The sequence below is a fragment of the Cibotium barometz genome, chromosome 11 (assembly GCF_041138505.1).
Source record: "Cibotium barometz isolate CiBa-2024 chromosome 11, ASM4113850v1, whole genome shotgun sequence".
In the NCBI taxonomy this organism is placed as follows: Eukaryota; Viridiplantae; Streptophyta; class Polypodiopsida; order Cyatheales; family Cibotiaceae; genus Cibotium; species Cibotium barometz.
In genome coordinates this window covers 50,633,310-50,651,876 of record NC_141056.1, presented here as the reverse complement: position 1 = coordinate 50,651,876, position 18,567 = coordinate 50,633,310, and the positions used below count along the sequence as shown (strand labels likewise).

The following is an 18,567-nucleotide window of genomic DNA, read 5'->3' as shown; positions in this document are numbered from 1 at the left end:
TGGTAGACAAGTCCCCATGAGAGGCAACCGAGATAGCTGCTATATACGGCTTTCGTGACAATGCATCGGCCACTACATTCTTCTTTCCCGGGGTGTGCAAGATCTGAAAATGAAACATAGAGAGCAAATTGGCCATCCTCATATGCTTCTCTGATAACTTAGTTTGAGTAAGAAAATACCTTGAACTCTGGTGATCTGTCTTCACAGTGAAATCAGCCCCAAGAAGGTAATGTTTCCATATAGTAAGTGCATGAATTACAGCCAAGAGCTCTTTCTCATAAATGCCAAGAGATAGCTCTGCATCATGCAATCTACGACTCTCATAAGCCACGGCATGTCCCTCTTGATTAAGAACAGCCCCTATGCAATTTCCAGATGCATCACATTCCACACAAAAAGGCTTTTGCAAATCCGGAACGTTCAACACTGGACCATGAGTAGTTGCATCTTTCAATTTGAGGAATGCATCTCTCTCTACATTGGTCCATTTGAACACGGCCTTCTTCTTTGTCAAATCATGCAAAGGAGAAGCAATCCATGCAAAGTGCCGAATGAACCTTCTTCTGTGTCACCAGGAGGTGAAACTTTTTGCAGTTGTTTTCTTTATTTACATTTCTTTATAAATATATATTTTTTCTTTTCTTTCTCTTTGGTTGCTGTTGTTTTCCCCCGGGATCTCTTGGAAGGGCTTGGGCCATTGCAATGTCAGAATGGGTCAACCAGTGGGACTTTGGACCAGTGGTTGGCTAAGCCTGAGAACTGCACTGAAAGATGAATGACAGTGTCCAGGACATGGGCACTGAAAGATGAATGACAGTGTCCAGGACATGGCCACTGAATGAGGGCATAGGCCGGTTTACACTAGTAAGTGGCCGCCACCGAAATGTGAATGTATCTTGAATTCTGAGCAAATTCTGAAGTGACCATAGTGGTCAAAGATGGTCAGGAGACCAGAAGGAATGCAGATGACATCATCCCTAAAATCTAGGGAACTGCTATTTTTGGCAGTGTCGGAATTGAAAAGTGTTCGCGTCAGTTTGTGCGGAATGTCAAGGGGACCAAAAGCTGACAAAGGACTGTTGTGAGAATGTGAACCAGTCAGGAGATTTTTAGCCTGGAAGATTGCATGTGGAAAAGGCTTAAAAATGTGCCAAGTGTCAAATTTTGGTGCATTTTCCTCATTGAGAAGAGGGAAGCGTGGGAATTTGGGAAGAGGAGGCTCATTTGCAGCCATCGTGTAGTCTTGTTGCAGGAAAAACAGCTATGGTGGTGCACTCCCTTGCCCTACAACTCATGAATTGAGGGTTGAGCTTGCTCCCCACAACCTCTCTCTCTCTTTCTCTCTCTTGCAAACTATGGAAATGCTCTCATCAGATAAAATCAGGTACAGTTGTGTGAATTTCATGCTTATATGCAAAGGTTAGTTGCCTCCTTGAACAGGAACAGGTGTAGTTGGTTCCTACACCAAAGCAGGGACAGAAGAGGGTAATAACCTCTTCAATACAATGCTGTTTCAGCACTGTTTAGGTGCTGTTTTTGGGCTGTTATGTTGCCCGGTTGATGCCAAAATGCAGTCGGACTTTGCTAAAGTCCTCCAGGACAGTACAAGGGTTATTTTGGGCTGAAAACAGAGCTGAAAACAGGTCTGTGCAGAAAATTACAGCAAGCTGAATTGTGATGTTTTGGACTCCATTGGGTAGCCTGATGCCTATGGAAGTGAGCCTGTCAGTTGGGACTCATTCTGAGATGTTATGGAACAGTTTTAGTGAAGTTATGCTGGCAAATTTCTCCCAGAATTTGTAAAACTCAGCTGATGCAAGTAGAGTGCTTTGTTGCACTTGTGCTTTGTAATTTCCAACCTTTTAACAATAAAGAAATACCGCAAGGGGCGCCGGACTTCGGGGCCAATGTGTTGTTGAGCGAGGGAGCGAGGATTCTGTGATTGTGTGTCTGAGTAAGTCCAGGTTATTTGTGAATGAACTACCGCTTTATGTGTCCATAGACCGGTTTTATGGTTCCAATGCCGGGATAGGGTCCTCTTTTCTGCAAGAGCCCGGACACGGATTGGATTGGGTGACCAAGAGACACACATAGTGAGGTACAACTGATTACAGGTGAGAAAGAGTACGGTCTCTTTCTTTGGATACAGGTTCCCTTAAACTTTCAGTTGACAGTATGACAGACAAAGGGAAAGGCAAGCTCCCTGCCGAAGAGAGTTCCTCTTCTACTCGCAGACAGCATATAGAGGTGACAGGTGCCCAGGTGTCAGCCTCTGCTCGGATGGAGCCAGTAGTACAGCCAGCCTTGTTAGAGGAAGAACATGAACAAGAGGATTTATTTCATGCGCAGCTCCTGAGCATGGTTGGTACCTTTGAACAGTTGGTGAAGAATCCCAGGATGAAGAGGTATTTGCAGTCAAGGACAGGGGATTCCCAGGCTGAATCATCTCAGCATGCAGTTGAGAGGGCACAAGAACAAATGCCAAGGATGCCACAGCATGTAGAGCAGACACCAGCAGTGGCAGCTGATCCAGTGCAGCATGTTACACAGGCACAGGTACATGCATTTAATGGCCAGGAAAGTAATGTGCAAAGGGTCATGCCGACCATTCCTCCATTCGTTGCTTTCCAGCCCGGCTATTTTGGTGGTGGGTCTGTTTTCCAGGCCATGGCTAGGCCGCCCACAGTTTTGCCAGGATTGATGTCAAGAGGGTCACCAGGAATGATGCCTATGGAAGCTGTGAACCCTCTTTATGCCAATATAGGTGTGCAGCCCGGATTTCAAATTTATATTAGTCCAATTTTGGGGCCCGCAGCACCTGTCAGTGTGGTTGAATTTTCTCAACCTAGTGGACAAAGAGCAGTAAGGACTGATGCAGAAAAGGTGCAAAAGGATTACAAAGAAGGAGGTCAAGCAGTAAAGTTTGAGACTTTCAGTGGGATGCAGGACAAATTGAAAGCGCTAACTTTTATTCAGCAGTTTGATGCAGCATACACTGGGGGTAACTTTACAGAGTCTTCTAAGGTGCGGAAGGCTGCTACTTTCTTGAAAGGTAATGCATTACAGTGGTGGACCTCACTGTTGATGCAAGGACTAGCACCTGCTACATGGGTTCAGTTTAAGCAGCAATTCTCTTTTGCCTGGCTTATAAATACTTTTGAAGTGGATGTTATGACAGCATGGCACAAACTTGATGCAGCCAACTGTGTAAATTTGAAAGAGTATAATAAGAAGTTTTGGGATGCACTCTTGCCAGTAACTTCCTGCAGAACAGTGCCATTGTCAGAACAAATAGAAAAGTATTGTTGTGGTTTGCCCAAAGAAATTAGGGATTATTGCATTAAGACCAATGTTTCTAATATGACTCAGCTCATTGAGAATGCAAACATGGCTAATGCATTGCTACAGGGAGGTTCACGTGGCTTTAAGAGCACAGTGAAGAAGGAACCTCAAGACAAAGGACAGAAGAAGCCACTATATGGCAAGTCATTTGAAGAGAGAAAGGCATTGATGCAAGCTGGGAAATGTTTCATCTGTGAACAGAAAGGGCATATGGCTGCAAAATGTCCACAACAGCCAGCAAAAGATGCGGAGGATAAACAAGGGCCACCCAAGAAGAAGACAATGCCGAGTGCAGGATTGATACCTGACATGGTTGGTGACCAGCCATGTGATGATGCGACAGAATTGTGCAGAGCATGGGGTAAAATCAGAGATGCTACAGTGCTGATTTTCTTTGACCCTGGTGCTCGAGCCAACTTTATTTCACCAGCATTGGCAACCAAGTTGGGAATTCGTGCTGAAGAGATGGGACCAGTTGGACAAGCTGATTTGGCATGCCCTGGGCATTCAGTTCCTGTCACTCCTCTACTTGGCAAACTTCGCATGCATATACAGAGTTATGTCGACACAGAGGAGTTTCTTATCATGCCATTGGAAGCATGTGATGTCCTATTGGGAATTCCATGGTGTCATAGGAAACATGCAGTGTTGGATGCTTTCAACAGGAAAATCACAATTGTACATAGGGACAAGACTCATGTTCTGGATGTGAAGCTAAAAGGAGAGTCTGTCCCAGTTATTTCTGCTTTTTGAACCTGAATTTTGAATGACCTGTACATTTGTATTATATGTTTGGCAATGTACAGTTTTGACGTTTGTTGTCAATGACTTAATCAATGAATGAACTTTCAATGCTTTGAAGTTGTATCTGTTACGCTTCAAATGAATGATTTACATGTTGTGACACTAATAGTACAAGATATATGCTATCACCCTGTGTTGCATCCGGAAACATGTATTTGAAAGGCTTGAACCTGCGATGGCACAAATGGTAGTGGGGAATCCCTATCATCGCCCCGTGTCATCCGTTGGTGGCAAGAGATACATGCGATGACACTAATCACCTGCGGAGTCTTGTGATCGTCCTGTGTCATCCGTTTGCATGTGGACTTGCAATCGAGGTCGCTTGCTTCTTTCAAGAGGGGGGTATGTCACCAGGAGGTGAAACTTTTTGCAGTTGTTTTCTTTATTTACATTTCTTTATAAATATATATTTTTCTTTTCTTTCTCTTTGGTTGCTGTTGTTTTCCCCCGGGATCTCTTGGGAAGGGCTTGGGCCATTGCAATGTCAGAATGGGTCAACCAGTGGGACTTTGGACCAGTGGTTGGCTAAGCCTGAGAACTGCACTGAAAGATGAATGACAGTGTCCAGGACATGGGCACTGAAAGATGAATGACAGTGTCCAGGACATGGCCACTGAATGAGGGCATAGGCCGGTTTACACTAGTAAGTGGCCGCCACCGAAATGTGAATGTATCTTGAATTTTGAGCAAATTCTGAAGTGACCATAGTGGTCAAAGATGGTCAGGAGACCAGAAGGAATGCAGATGACATCATCCCTAAAATCTAGGGAACTGCTATTTTTGGCAGTGTCGGAATTGAAAAGTGTTCGCGTCAGTTTGTGCGGAATGTCAAGGGGACCAAAAGCTGACAAAGGACTGTTGTGAGAATGTGAACCAGTCAGGAGATTTTTAGCCTGGAAGATTGCATGTGGAAAAGGCTTAAAAATGTGCCAAGTGTCAAATTTTGGTGCATTTTCCTCATTGCACTCCCTTGCCCTACAACTCATGAATTGAGGGTTAAGCTTGCTCCCCACAAGCTCTCTCTCTCTTTCTCTCTCTTGCAAACTATGGAAATGCTCTCATCAGATAAAATCAGGTACAGTTGTGTGAATTTCATGCTTATATGCAAAGGTTAGTTGCCTCCTTGAACAGGAACAGGTGTAGTTGGTTCCTACACCAAAGCAGGGACAGAAGAGGGTAATAACCTCTTCAATACAATGCTGTTTCAGCACTGTTTAGGTGCTGTTTTTGGGCTGTTATGTTGCCCGGTTGATGCCAAAATGCAGTAGGACTTTGCTAAAGTCCTCCAGGACAGTACAAGGGTTATTTTGGGCTGAAAACAGAGCTGAAAACAGGTCTGTGCAGAAAATTACAGCAAGCTGAATTGTGATGTTTTGGACTCCATTGGGTAGCCTGATGCCTATGAAAGTGAGCCTGTCAGTTGGGACTCATTCTGAGATGTTATGGAACAGTTTTAGTGCAGTTATGCTGGCAAATTTCTCCCAGAATTTGTAAAACTCAGCTGATGCAAGTAGAGTGCTTTGTTGCACTTGTGCTTTGTAATTTCCAACCTTTTAACAATAAAGAAATACCGCAAGGGGCGCCGGACTTCGGGGCCAATGTGTTGTTGAGCGAGGGAGCGAGGATTCTGTGATTGTGTGTCTGAGTAAGTCCAGGTTATTTGTGAATGAACTACCGCTTTATGTGTCCATAGACCGGTTTTAGGATGTCATCAAAGAAGACACCTGTAAATTTCCTGTACCCACGGAATATGCGATCCGTCATTCTATTGAATGTAGCCGGGGCATTTGTAAGACCAAAAGGCATAACAAGATACTCATAAAGCCCAAATGCTGTCCTGAAAGCAGTTTTGTGTACATCCTGAGACACTACACGCACTTGATGATATCCACTCTTGAGATCAATTCGGCTAAAGCATGCCGATCCATCCAACTTGTCAAGGATGTCGTCTATGGGAAACCGATTCTTGACGGTAAGCTTATTCAAAGCTCTATAATCCACACACATACGAAAGGATCCATCCTTCTTTTGAACTAAGAGGACGGGTGAACAATATGGGGAAGAGCTTGGCTGAACCAAACCCTTCTCAAGAAGCTCATTTACTTGCTTCATGATCTCCTCTTTTTGGGATGCACTTACACGATAGGCTGGCCTATTAAGTGGTGAGCTACCCAGCACAAGATCAATGCGATGATCTTCCAGTCGTTCAGGTGGTAACTCATTTGGTAACTCATCAGCAAAACAATCATTGTGCTCTTGCAAAAATTTCAACCTATCATTACAAAGAGTGTTTACATGTACATTAATGAGATATGAAATTTTCAGATGCACAATCATCAAACATGAACAAAGCGGACTGATCTTTGAACTGTCCCCAAGCTTTACATACAACCCTATCTTTGCTATCATGTGAAGTGTTGCCCTGCACATCCGGAACCATATGCACATTAGGCTTCGATACATTAGCATTTTCAGCTTTGTTCTTCTTATTTGGGCATGCTCTTGCCATGTGCTTAGTGCTGCCGCAAGTAAAGCATTTGCCTTCACGCATATATTGCTCCTTCTTCTCAGCACTAAGACTAAAGTTTGCCGGCTTATAAGGGCGCTTTTTAGCAAACTTATTTTCAGCTTTTGGACCTAATTTAGCTTGGTTTTGGTCCCTTTTAGGTGACTGTCCATCATTTTACAGGTTTTGGAAAACCCTCTCTTTGCCTTGAAATGAGGGTTTAGCCTTATTGGATTTGAGTTCCAATTGCTCGGTGGCGGTGGCGGCTGCGATTAATTGGTGTAAGGTATGACCAGGATACATTTGTAATCCCGCTTTGTACACGGGTTGCAATCCCGATTGAAACCTTCTGTTCCTTTCCGCCTCGGTGACATGCATAAATGGAGACACCTCCAAGAGCACTTTCCAAAACTTTTGTACATATGCGTTTACCGATTCCCCTTCATTTTGCTTTACCCAATCCCACTTCATTGTTATCTCATTCAATGCATTGGGAGGCAAGAATTGAGCATAGAACCTCTCCTCGAACTCTTCCCATGATCTAATAGGATTCGGTGAGAGTTTCTCCGTGAGCCACCAATGGACAGCAGTGTCTTTCATGAACATGCTTACATGCCGGATCATGGATTTCTGAGTGAAATCCTCATCACTGAAAGCAATATCAAACTGGGCAATAAAAGCAAGTGCCTTTGATGCATCATATTCCCCATGATATGTGTCAAACTTCACAGATTTGTCTCCGGCTTTGAAGTCACGAGACTTTGATGCATGTGTGTGCATCTCAACATGTTTTCCCCCATGTTTGTCCATTGGGACAGTCCCTGTGACTGGCATCATTTTTGGACCAAAAGGTGATGCATAAGGCATAGATACATGTGCCCTGTAAGCATGAGGCATGGCTGGCCCCTCAACATGCATTGATACATTTTCAACCATAACTTCTCCTTCACGAGCACACTCGAAGGCATGAGTGGCATGAGAGATACGCGGAATACCTGCACCAACAGAAAATTGCAGCCCATGTTGCATGTGTTGTGCATGTACATTTTCAGCCGGCAATGGCATTTGACATACATTTTGACCACTGCCATAAACATTGTGTCCTTCACGGGCTACATAAGGTATTCCTGCATAGCGTGAAGTCACTGATTGTTCCTCTCCCGTAGCATAGAGATTTATCCTCTTAGACATAAGTTCTTGTTCGGGCACCAGTGGGGATTCCAAGACATGTGGGATGGTTGCCTTTTCTGCATAGGCATCCTCGGTACGAGCCAAGTATGCACGTGCTGAATCCCTCGGTTGCATGTGCAACTCTTGAGCAATCATTGCCATTGCATGATCCATATAAGATTTAGCTTTCTTGGCCTTCAAACGATCATGTACCAATGGATCCTCGCGGTGATAGAGATTCAATTCTTCTTGTTGTGCATGGAGAAGAGCCTGCATACGAGTAAGTTCAGCCCTCAAGACTATAGACTCTTCTTCTTGCATCTTCTCTTTGCCACAGGACGGTTGTCCCACATATTCATGTTCCCTATTGTGCACCACATGAGTTTGCTCATCCTGTAAAGCATTGGAGGCATGCATTTCATTGTCCCTGCCTCTTGTATTAGCATCTCCAACATTCATTGTATGGCTGTCCATAATGTTTTAAGTGTAGAGATAGCTAGTGTTCATGGCGGTGATCGTCTCTCACGATAGAAGTGAAAGAGAACCGTATGCTCTGATACCAATGTAACTTGGTTGAACACAATGCTAATCAATACACTTAAATACACTAAGATTTGAAGGACAATTGCTCATATACAAGAAGTAAATTGCTGAATTGACAAGAGACACAATGAGCCGGAACGGCCGACCACTCCCTTGAGTAAATTGTATTATTATTGGAGAAATTCAATACATAGCTTCACGGGCATCCATTGCCAAATCCTCCATGCCAATGCATATGAAATTCAGCATTTAGAAAACAATGGTATGTCGATGTAGATCACCAAGGAGCTGCCTTGATGCCCGGCCCGACTTCAGTGCCCATATTCTCTACCATTGGCTCTATGTTCTACCAAGCAAGGTAACAACATCTTCAAGAGCACATAGGACAAGAGAAATACTACACAGGGCGGCTAAACAAGGAGTCCTGCCCTTCTACTGAATAAGTAATGACAACACATTGTCCAATTAGCTTACTAGTCTTCATAGAAGTTGTTGCAAGCGGAAGCCTTCGCGTTGGAAGCTTTAGAAGTGTTGATATCCTTCGCGACAAAAGTCTTCAAGAGGATGAAGGGAACCCTGGGAAAGCTTCCCCTATGGTTCAACTTGAGAAAGGAAGGCTGAAATTAGGGTTTTCAGCAAAAAGACCAGAAATTACAGCAAAAATGAGAGCTGTTTTGCTGAATTTCAGTCATTGGGAATGAGTAGGAGAGTAATTAGCACTTGAAAACACTCTTGGAAGCTTGGAAAACACCCTAGCAAGTTGGGTATGGCTATGGAGAGCTTGGAAATGGAGAGAAATGGTGAAAAAACAGAGTTTTCAGCCTCCAAAAATCCTCATGAAGAGAAAACACGAATTTTCTCTTAATAAGTAAGTGAATTGGGGTCCAATCAGGTGAGGGGACATAGAGAGATGCCCATTTACGAGTAAAAAGGGAGGATCAGGTCCTGGACATTGAGTCTTGTCCGCCTCGGGACTTCAGTGAGTGTGAACTTGGAAGCGGTCATAATTTATAAGTGACTTTTGGGCGCCCAAACTTTAATGAAGTGGGAACGCACTCACTTATAAATATTGGCTAAGTCCTAAAGGCTATTTGAGCCTAGATTGGGTAATACTTACCACCTGTTCATATGCCACACAACCATGTTAGCAGACAGTTTCACACGCACGGTTCACGAGCGGGCGTCCCCTAGCCCGGAACTACACATAGGTCATGCAGGCATGAAAACAGCATGCAATTTCATTTGCAGGCAAGCACATAAAGATGTTATGCAATGCAGCATTGGCATGAGCAATTTCCGTTCATGAAACCATATAAGACAATGCGTTTCCAGGCAAGTATATGCGATACCAGTCCAAGTGGAAAGCCAATCCTCCAAGCGTTTCCGGGCATGTACACAAAGGCACAAGTCCAAGCGGAAAGGCAAGTCCTCCGGATATTCCGGGCATGATAACGTCAAGTCCCAGCGGAATATCATATCCAACTATACACCATGACACGTGTCAATCACATGCATAGGCACATTCCATAAGCCATGGACACCAATCCAATATGTACATAGTGTGAAAGCAAGAGTGAACCATTCGGGTGGCCAAATGGTGACAGCTGGCCAGGAGCAAAACAGTCCTAGAACCACCGAGAACCTCCTACCAGAAGGGCAAGAACTCGTGGAGGAAGATGATGTAGAGCCACTTGTCTGGCAACACCACATGCAAGAAATTCACCACCAACTGATGCTGGAGCAGAAAATGGAGCCGCAACTCCTCAACTTTCTTTTGTAGAACAAAATGCAACCAGAAACCTAGTGCTAGCTAGGCACTTAATATATGGTAAAAGCTTAGGCAATTGTGGTCACAATTGGGCAATTAGGGAGTTGTGGAATTGTGACTCGAGAGAAATTGGGCAATTGTGAGAAATTGGAAATTTATGAGAAATTGAAAAATTGAGAATTTAGGAAATTGGAAATATTGGGGAATTTGTGAGAAAGTGGGAAAGACAGAAGGAGGAGGAGGAGGAGGAGGAGAGATGACTATAGATCGCGTGCAAGAAAGCAAGAAAGAAAGAAAGATATATTAACATCTGCGAAAGGCCAAAGTGGCCTATGAGACCAAAACATAGTACACAACTAATGGTGTCCCATCAAAAGTAAGACAAAAAGGACTAAAAAGTCCTAAACAGCTATGAAAGGGAAGAAAAAAAAAATACTCCCACTGAGGTACAACAAAAGTGTATAATATCTATCTACACAAGAGAGAGAGAGTCTGAGAGAGAGAGAGAGAGAGAGAGAGAGAGAGCCCAACATTAAAAAAAACACTTGGACAAAATTTTAAAAAAAGACAATTTGTTTTTTTTTTAGAAACAAAAAAAAATCCCTGTTTCTGAAACGCAGTTTTGACGTTTCATCTGTTTCAGAATTTCGGAGTTTCTCAACCCAGAAACGCATTTCTATGTGACTATGAGCATAACACAACACTTTCCACAAATACAGATGAGCTTTTGGAGGATCCCACCATGTCCATGTGCATAGTGGGTAGATTAATCTACATGACCTTACTAGGCCAGATTTGAGCTATGTTGTTGGACTTGTGATTCTCGAGTACATAAAGTCGACAATTGATTATGGACTTTTCTATGAGATTGGCACAAAGATACAACTAAATGGGTACACAGATACTGTTAGGCTCGTAGTGTCGCAAACAAAAGATCTACTAGCGGCTTTATGTTTTCTTTTGGGAGTGCTCCTTTGAGTTGGAGGAACAAGAAACAATTGACAGTTGCCTTCTCGAGTACAGAGACAAAGTAGACGAACACTACTATGGTAGTTTGGTTTCATAAGCCGCTTGGTGAAATAGGTGAGCCCGTGGATAGGGTCGTCATTTATTGTGACAATATGAGCAGCATTCAATCAGCGCACAATTGGCAAGTAACCCAATCTATCGTGCTAGGACGAAGCACATTGAAGTGCATTATTACTTTGTGAGGGAGAAGGTTCCAACAGGTCATGTTGACTTGGTATATGTCAACACAAAGGATCGAGTGGCTAACATCTTCACGAAAGCATTGAATCCATAGAAGCTCCACAAGTTTAGGAGCTTACTTGGAGTGCAATGTGTGGAATTGAGCTTGAGAGAGAGTGTTGAGATAACGAGCTCAACTAGTGCTACGGACATTGATGACCCACTTGGGTGATAGATTCCACACTTATGCCACTCGCACGGTTGGTGAGATTATGGTTGATATGCCGCCAACAAACGATAGGCTATGTAACAGCCATATTTGGATTACTAGGGTATGGCATAGCTATAGTGCCAACTCATATAGTCAAGTTCATACTATGGACCACCCATGGTATGTTATAGTAGAAGAGTATTTTCCCTTATAGTATGTACTCTTCTCTCTTTCGTTTGTTGATGTAGAGAAGAGAAGAAGTACAAGAAAGTTCAACCATCCATCTCTCTTGTGTCTTGCTCTCTCGTGTGTGTATGTTTGCTTGCAAGAAACTCAAGCTCTCCTTCTGTCGTGTGCAAGACATGTGCAGGGTTGATCCTGGGACTAATCCTGAAGGGCAACAAGATAAAGGTAGGTTAGAACCAGATTCGTGTTGGTATTGACAGGGGAAGACCGGTGCTGGACAAGGGAGAGCAATTGGCCAGGGCATACAAGATTTAGGACCAATCAGCTTCAGCAATTCAATGAATTTTGTCCAAGACCTGGCCGACCAGCAGTTAACCAGTCCACTAGTATTTCCCAAGGCAAAGTTGCTCATCGTTTTGATTCATTCAGTCCAACCATGGACTGGGTCATAATATAGGATGTAGCATTAGGTACTTTCTACCTTTTCACGGAAGCCAAGGGCTACAAGACTTGTACTTCTTTTTTGTACATTGTAATATACTCAATAGGATCATGGACTTCCCGGATCAAAGATGCTTGGGACTTTTTCTTCTAGAGCTCCGTAGACACAGGGAGTCCTTAGTGAGATCCAGATCAGTCGTACTTGCTCGAGGACTAGCTCAGAGAGCTCTCACTGACTTCTTCCATACCAGCACTCCGAGGGCCGATCCACCCATCATACCCAGACCACAGGCTAGTGAAACCGGCATGACGGGCGGTGAAACAAACACTCGCACATAAAACACTTCAACGCCATTGAGGACCTAGAAAAAGAAAACAAACAAGGGGAGCTAGAGTGCTCATGCAAACAGTACACGGACACCGATTGACCCCAAAACGCAGTGGCGCCCCTTGCGGTATTTCTTTAATTGATTATAAGAGCTTTGATTACAATAAGGCTGGGAACTCAGCCGTCATAGTAGAACTCTTGAAGCATGCAAAGAACCTGCATCATGGCTTCTTGTCCACTCGGCATCCACAAACAAATCCAGCCATTGTTCACATCGAAAGACTCTCTCACATTGAGTCTGCATACAGAAGCTTTCTCCCATGATCAAGGCTGCCACAACCATCCATAGCCTCTCACACTATGAACAGCATCACACCCTGACACATCCACTGCTTCTGCATCACAACACTGGTCTCTCAAAAGAGAACTCGTATCACAGCACAGCATACCATACAGTCGACACACCTGTACCAACCCTCTCTACCTTCCAAGGGTACTATCCATCTCTGTCATGGATTCCCTGACCCCTGTCCAATCAATAGCAAGGCTGTACCATACATGTGTCCATTCCTGTACCTTATGCCTGCATGTGACCTATCTCTTGGAGAAACCCAAATACATGTTTCCTCGAGAAACCTACGACCTGTTTCCACATGAAACCCTTAGGCCTGTTTCCCTTTTGAAACGTCTGCCCTGTTTCCATACAGAACGATTCATGGCACCATTCAACAACAGTGCCAACAACAACATACATCTATTTACCTGTTCTCTCATGAAACATCTGGCAACATAGAGATGCCCATAACTATAGGTCCCTCTGTTCCTTTCTAGCAGGAAGAAAACAATCTGCTCCATGAGCACGCAGCCATGCGAGCTTGCATCACTCCCACGCCAAGAAACATATCTAGGTGACCTTGTACTTGCAGCCAATAACCCATGTACACAGTCTCAAAACAGTCCTGGCTCAGCTCCTCCTTCAACCCGCTCCTTCCAAGAGAGAGAAAAATAGAGAGAGACCTGCTCAGCCTACCTGTGTTCAGCCCAACACCTCCCCTCCTGAAACGGCCTGCAGTCCTGGCCGCCTTCTATGGGTGGGAGAAAGGGATATAAAGAAAAGTCCTCCGCCTACAGTTCAGCCCCTTCTGCGTGGAGAAAAACATGCGCTGCTCTGTCCAGCGCTGCCTGCAGCCACCCGTTTGCCAAGAGAGAGAGAGAGAGCGTGGCATACTGACACCTGTACCTGCAACGCGGCTGTTCAGTCCGCCTGCAGCCAGTCCCACAGCCACTAACGCCTTCCCTTCTGCAGAAGCCTGTAGAGCTTGCTGTCCTTGCAAAGGAGAACCATCCCACAAGTACTCCTCTGTCCAGCAGCCGCCTCTGTGCAAAGGAGGAAACCGGCGTGTAAGAGTAGTCCTCCTCCTGCGGAAAGCACACCTTCATCAAGAGATAGGCGCCTCTTTTCTGCCCGCCAGCCCCTCTTCTTCAGAAAAGCACACACGTGGCCCCAAAATAGCATAAGGGCCACGTTTTCTTTCATGAAGGGCATTATAATGATTTTTAAAGGTTTTTGAAACCTTTTAAGTTAAAATCTTTTTGCCCCCTTCACACTTGGGGTTGTCCACACATGGGCTTCCTTTTTAACTCCAATCTGATGCCATTCACACTGTCCACCATGTCCCCGTGCACACCTGCATACTGTCCAGAGAAAAACACAGGGTCGTAACATACCCCCCTCTTGAAAAATGGCAAGCGTCCTCGATTGCACTCAATGGCACAATAAAGCATCTTATGATGCAAAGACTCCCCATATGACAAAAACAATGGCCCTCCAATGCATCTGGGTGATAAAACAATCATCCTGCACAATAAGCCACACCGTCACACCAAAGTGACAAACACCTCTTGCTTGTTCCTGCAGAACCTACAGCAAAAGTCTAAAACCAAATGGAAACACCTTAACTGTGTTAGCCAAAAACAAAACCATGCATCATTCTACATATGACAAACATATGCATGACACACATATGCATTCCCAAACAATATGCTCCTCAAGTTGCTCTACCTACTCTAAAGTAACAGTCTAAGGGCTGCTCGCAAGCCTTACGCCCATGGGCATCCCGCAGGACCCACGACTGATGGTACAACATGAGCATATGCAAGCACTCAATGCATCCACCGTTTCAAGCATGGCTCAGGCCGAAGACTACGACAGTTTCTCACGAAGTTTCAGGACCGAGGAACTCATGAAGCGGTATGGCTCGACAAAGAATTTTTCGAAGACTATCCGGCATTATTGACGGATTATTTGGAGGCTATGCAGCTTCCGTCAAGTTAAGCAGAAGGAGATGTCACGTGCATCCCGCACTTGGATGCCACGTAGACATTTCTGTACAGAAGGTGCAAGACCTGGGATGGTGAACTGGTCCCATGTGAGCCCAGTCCGGGACGAGTCAGCCAGGGATCCATCTCAGTCATCCAAGGTCAGGTGTGCATTGTCCTGCACATGAGTCCAAGGTCAGGTGTGCACTGTCCTGCACATGAAGCAGTGCCAGTCCGCGCTGTGAGTCTCCCTCTGGAATGATGTCAGATGTTCTGTGTATCTGGTTTGCAACTGGATGCCAGACCTCTGTAGGCATGTAGGTTTGCATGTAGAGATGGGGCCAGCCCATAGGGCTACCCCAGTGCGTAGGTTTGCACTTGTAGTGTGGGCATGGGGGAGGTGTAGAACCACCCCCAAGGGGCCAGGAGGGCCCAAGCTGTGCCCACCAGCCATGGCATGGGCTGGAAGGGCTATCGGCCAGCTTTAATGCTGCTGGACAGGCAGCCGACAGGGTTAGAAACCCTACCCAGCAGGTCGGCCAGGTGTAGGGGGCAGTCCCACACCTATGCGCAAAGCGCCCAGCAGCCTGGTGCTGTCCCAGAAGGCATGCGCAGAATGGCCAGCATATAATATAGTGTGAAAGCATTTTATTGAAAAGGACCTAGTCGTGGAGCTTTATAAAGCTGGCCGACTGGATGAAAGGAGGAGTATAAATACTCCAGCCTAGAATCATTGAAGCCATCTCATAATTCACCAAGTGCTCCAAGCAAACAAGGGCCAGGACAGCCAAGAGGTTGCTAACGCAAAGGGGTGAAGGACTGAAGGTCAAGGGCAGGTTTTCCAGCCAAGAAAAGGTCAAGTTTTGTGTATTTGTTTTCAGATTTACATCATTCTAATAAAGCAAATACACCATCCGTGGTGGTGGGGGCCCTACAGAGGGTAATTGGGACCCAATACTGTGTCCTCTCCATCTCCCCCTTCTCTCTCTATTTTCTGCACATCGTCTTTCAGTTTGTGCGTTAATTCCGTCACGAAAAGAGTGCTGATTTCTGAGTTTTGAAGTACCGATCCTTCTCCGAAGCTTCCGCATATTACATGACGTGTCTGGACTCTTGGCGGAGCCCATAAAGAGGTTCTAGAACATAGCTTTGTTGGATCTCTGGCGGAGCGCGTAGAGATCTTGGGCAGGACCCGTGGGGATTTGTACACTCTCACCATGTACATGGGATGCAATCTATGGCAGAGGATATTTCTGGAATCAACCTTGGTTCATGGATTTGTTTTGGTTCGGTGCTCGATTGATTTGATAGATAGGAAACCATGGCATTTACTTGATTTCCGTCTCAATGGTGCAACTATGACCAGCATTTAGATTTGATCCAATATTTAGGTGGAGCAGTCGGAGAGAGAATCGACCCCAAGGAACAAGCAGCCATTTGCTGAAAAAAAGGCACAATGGCCAGCCTTTTTTTAAGAAGAGAAGAGGGGCGCCAAATCATTCCTCATGCCAAAGACCCTTCAAGAAATTTCTGGCTAGCACCTTGAAAAGATGTCATTTGCATTGGCTTGATATGAAAGTTTGAAATGTGCAAATGCATTCAGGCTACCATGGGGCTTTTACCATGCTGCATCAGCATAATGTCATCTCCTTCTCAGCTTCCAATTTCTGTATCGTTTGCTCTACTGAGATTCAAGTTGAACCCTAAACAACCTTCCTCAGCACTCTAGTCCAGTTTTCTAGTTCTAATATGGTGCTCTAATCTCGCATAACCCTGCAAAGAACTAGACTACATACTTTCTGAGTAACCCGTCCACAAAACTGCAAATCAACCAGCCAATGCTGCACTGTCAACAGAGCATGGAGAAGGAGGGGGGGCGGGGGGGAGGAGCTTGAAATACATCTTTAAGGAGGGCAGAAAACCTTAGGCCCATAAGCTGTGCCCCACCACTGGCACGGTCATATTCCAGTTGGCCTAGCCTTGAGCAACAAGGGCTGGTCACCTCTACAGGCTGGCCCTTCACAATATGCACTACATCTTATCGGTTACTCCGCAACATTACAATTGAGAACCGGGATGCATGCTTGGAAGTTTCCATTTACATAAATGCATACAACCACATCAACAATTCATAAAAAGCTGCTGAAATGATACATACAAACATATGTGCATACACACCATATTTCGGAGGAGAACTACTCGCGTCGGTGGGCCTGAGATAGAAACCCCTGTCTTGGCCTTCTTCTCCGCACTTGCATTTACGATGACCCCAGCACGTCTATCAGTCTTCCGGGCCATGAGGGGGGTGGTAATGCCCTGTTCCTGCTTGCCCAATCCCTGACCTTCTTTCCAGCCCATTCTGGCCATCATCCGCTGGGCAGCCGTCATCTGCCCACCTGCACCTAACCCTAGGCCAGCAGTGGCAGACTTGCTAATGGAGAAACCTTCTCCTTCTTCTGGGGAAGGTGACCTTTGCTTTGTTGCAACAGGGCTAGCTTCTACGGGGGCAACCCCTTTGTTTGTGCTTAGCATAGCCCTTCTTTTCCATGCTTCCTCTCCACTGATGTGAAGGGCTCCTGACCTTGATTCTGCAGACTCTCTTTCTCTCTCTGCTTCGAGCTCACGCAGTCTGATGATCTCCCTTTCTCTGTCACGCTCCCTATCTTCCTCCTCCTGCCGCCGTCTTTCCATTTCACGCCGCATCTCCTCTTCAACCTTGCGCTTTCTTCTCTCTCTGCAGAACTCTTCATAGTCATTCGGCCGGGCGGGGTCATACTCATCTGTAAGGGCCGCAGTGGCACCAACCAGCTGGCGGGGGGGAGAGGGCGGGGCTATGACCATGGCCATGTCTGCCATGTCTGCAAAGCCATAAGCAGAAAGTCCAAAACCTCCGATCTTGCCTGTACTCGCCGCTGTAATTTTAGGTTTTACAGTAGAGGACTGGTTCTTCATGACAGAAGGAGGGGCCGCGAACAGAGAAGGCTTTCGCAGCGTGGAAGGGGCCATCTTGGCGGCGCTGCTGGACCACACGGAAGCTCCCCCCGGTCCCGCGCCATTGGTCGACGTAGAAGCCCCTTTCGCATCGTCCTCGCCCAGGCTGGACGAGGAAGGAGGGGGCAAATCTCCATACAAGCCACCCAACATGATAGCAGATAGACTGCGGAGCCTGGCCAAGCCAAGAAACCCTAGATTGATGCAGGAGCTCTCATCTGTGCGCGACAGTCAACTTGACGAAAGAGGCACTCTGAAACAAAAAGTATTTGAATTTATCTACTCCACAGCAGAGTGCAGGCTGAAACCCTAGAAAGCGGCTCCCTGTGACTCCAGAGACTGCAAGCAGGACTAACCAAGCACGGGCGGACATCCTCGCTTGCTTAACAAAAAGTGATTTAAGTTTCCAAGGGCCCTAAATGTGTCCATATTTTGGTAAATGTCAAACCCACGTCTACATCACCAACTAAAGGAAGTTTCTTGCTTAGTGCTAATGAAACTCAATTTTTTGAGCTAATAACTCTAAGAAAGCCATTACCTCTTAACTATGCCCATCCCCTCCATTGCAACACTCTCCTCAACCTTCTATGTTGCCCACACCTTATACGGATTACCACACCTTTTTTCCACCATTGTGCTTTCTTTTTTTGAACCACTTCTTTGACCATAGTGCATTTTGCAACCCATGGCATTCTGGTCTGTAACCTACCCTAAAAGAAGGGAGTAAACTGACACTCCAACCTTTTAGCTACGCATGCATTAACATCAGA

At 45.5% G+C, this 18,567-nt stretch overlaps 1 protein-coding gene across 3 annotated transcripts in view; it reads right to left on the bottom strand.

Annotated features, from left to right (window-relative positions):
* The window catches only part of DRT111 (D111/G-patch domain-containing protein), a 49,670-nt gene extending 31,493 nt beyond the window's left edge, over window positions 1–18,177 (bottom strand). For all 3 annotated transcript variants that reach the window (XM_086805438.1, XM_086805439.1, XM_086805437.1), the window contains exon 1: window positions 16,985–18,177. In XM_086805438.1, coding sequence (XP_086661564.1) covers window positions 16,985–17,950 — 966 coding nt within the window. In that variant the 5' untranslated portion in view covers window positions 17,951–18,177. The remainder of the gene's footprint in view (window positions 1–16,984) is intronic.
* Between the last annotated feature and the right edge of the window lie 390 nt (window positions 18,178–18,567).